This window comes from Mastomys coucha, unplaced genomic scaffold, assembly GCF_008632895.1.
Source record: "Mastomys coucha isolate ucsf_1 unplaced genomic scaffold, UCSF_Mcou_1 pScaffold15, whole genome shotgun sequence".
Taxonomy (NCBI): Eukaryota; Metazoa; Chordata; class Mammalia; order Rodentia; family Muridae; genus Mastomys; species Mastomys coucha.
Genome location: NW_022196897.1, coordinates 97,941,343 through 97,943,792, shown reverse-complemented (window position 1 = coordinate 97,943,792; position 2,450 = coordinate 97,941,343). Strand labels below are relative to the sequence as shown.

Genomic DNA, 2,450 nt, shown 5'->3' with positions numbered 1-2,450 from the left:
CCCACTTTATTCAAGGTAGTCTTGGATAACAATTGCTAATTATCTGACCGGTAATAAGAAACACTGAGTGAATTTTGAGTCATAATTACTAGATTCAGGTAGGACTGTTTCTTTGGGGATGGATTTTAATTAGCCTTTCTTAGACCAAGGCCTTTTATCACGAGGCAAGTTTTTAGGAATTAAGAACGCTGTCTTCTTTCAAAATTCACAGAGACCTTTAGTAAAAATGCAGAGCCCTCCTCATTACAGGATGCCAACTTGGAACGCCTGATGCCACTGGCTGTGTCTTCTGCTTTTAAGTAAGAAGACTTAGTTTTGAAGACATGGGTTCCTCTTTCTTTCTTTTTGCCCATTCATATTTTCCAAATTAAAAAAAAAATGTATCCTCTCCCATTAAAAAAGAAAAAAGAAGGGTTGTGAACTGGGTAAGTTTTGTTCCTCATCACCTGTGTTCATACTCCCAGCTGAAGGTGCGCTGGTGAACTCTCCTGTGCGTCTCCTTTACCAGTGAAGTTCCTGGTCTTGCCTCCATAGCTCCTCAGGTGTCTATGAAAGGAATTTGGGAATTCCTGAACTGAAATTATGCACACACACACACACCACATAGCTCAGGCTGGACAGATGGCTCAGTGGTTAAGAGCACTGGCTGCTCTTCCAGAAGTCTTGAGTTCAATCCCCAGCAACCACTTGGTGGCTCACAGCCATCTGTAATGGGATCTGAAGCTCTCTCCTGGTATGTCTGAAGACAGTGACAGTGTACTCGTATGCATAAAATAAATAGATAAATAAATCTTTTAGAAAATGCTCTGGAGAGAATCCATAGGAACGTCTTGGCATTAGCTTGGCATCTGAAAGTAAAAGTTGGCCCCTCTTATATCTCCTTTCTCTGTCTCAGAATTTACTTGCACCAAATACCAGTCATGAACTCAGTAATTTGATAAGTCTTTAATTAATCTTTAAGTTCTGTGTTTACCATTTATAGAGCTGTTCTGAGAGGGAAAAAAAGCCCAAAGAAATAGTTCTAATAGTGTGAAATTCCTGGACCAGATTATAATCAGGGAGATTTTAGGGTTGCCTTCAGATCATACCAGTAGGTGGAGTCGGATTCCACCTCTGCACTCACCAATTTATCTTCTTCCTTTGCAGCTACATGGTGAGACTCTGTTTCTAAAGAAAATCCCTAGTTATTAGAAGTTGTTGGAGATGGCTATAAAGCCAGCCACATCTTTCTGTGACATATATTACACATAATCACTGAATATATTTTCAATGCGTATAGCCAGAGATCATCTTCATGCACAGCCATTGGAATTTAACCTTAGCTACCCCAATTCATTAGCACATGTCCCTTTTTTATATTTTAACCATATTCCATTTTCAAACAGGGGGCTTTACTGTCCACTATGATTTATCCAAGATCTGTGTTAAGACACTCTTTGGTTTGAGGCTTATCCCAAATTTAAGCTGCTTTTTAAATTTTATGTTTTATTATTGTGTGTTAATGGAATGGGTGTGTGAATGTGTGTGTATGAGTGTGTATATGTGTGCATGTGCCTGTATGTGTGAGTTGGTATGTGCATATGAGTGTGGTGTGTGTGTGTGTGTGTGTGTGAGAGAGAGAGAGAGAGAGAGAGAGAGAGAGAGAGAGAGAGCATTCCTGTACTCCACTAAGCTCTCTAACCCACTGAGTCCTCGCTGGTCCTGATATGTGCTTTTTTTCTTTGTCCTTATGTTTTTCTTCCCTTCCTCTTTCCACTGTTTGGTATTTACTTTGTCCCATCTTTCTGTTTTCTTACTCTGTACTGCAGCCACTTGAGACCATCCATGTTACAGCAACTCCTACGCCGTCTGGTTTTTGATGTGCCACAGCTCAGCGAGTACTGCAAAATGCCTCTCAAGGTAAACATCATGATCACCAGAGAAGTGCAGTTCATGGCACAGGCGGTGTGTGGGGGAGGGGGCCCTGCACAGAGTGCACACAAGAAGTGCAGTTCAGGCACAGGCGGTGTGCAGGGAAGGGGGCGCTGCACAGAGTGCACACAATTAGAGAACCAAAATGTGTATTAAGTTTTGACAGCTTGACAAGTTGCAACCCACAAAACCAATCCAAAGCTTGGATGTTCAATCTCACAAGCAGGGGTTTATTGTAGTTGTTACCTCCTGTGATTATCTTGAGTTTCATTCCACTACCTGAGTTTTAAGATTGCTAAAGAGACTTGGATTTTATGGTTTCTTAACCCTAACTAGCTTTTAAAAATATTTTTAACCTCCAAAAACTTTGGAATCCCTGTGGGTGGTTGTCATCTTCTTCTTCGTCATCTTCTTCTTCTTCTTCCTCTTCTTCCTCTTCTTCTTCTCCTTCTTCTTCTTGTTCTTGTTCTTGTTCTTCTTGTTCTTGTTCTTCTCTCTCTTTCTCTCTCTCTCACTTTCTCTCTCTCTCTCTCTCTCTC

At 41.0% G+C, this 2,450-nt stretch overlaps 1 protein-coding gene across 9 annotated transcripts in view; it reads left to right on the top strand.

The window, feature by feature from the left end:
* The window catches only part of Ryr3 (ryanodine receptor 3), a 538,051-nt gene that overhangs the window by 411,728 nt on the left and 123,873 nt on the right, over nucleotides 1-2,450 (top strand). For all 9 annotated transcript variants that reach the window (XM_031371354.1, XM_031371356.1, XM_031371353.1 and 6 more), the window contains one exon: nucleotides 1,809-1,899. In XM_031371354.1, the coding sequence (XP_031227214.1) occupies nucleotides 1,809-1,899 (91 nt within the window). The remainder of the gene's footprint in view (nucleotides 1-1,808; nucleotides 1,900-2,450) is intronic.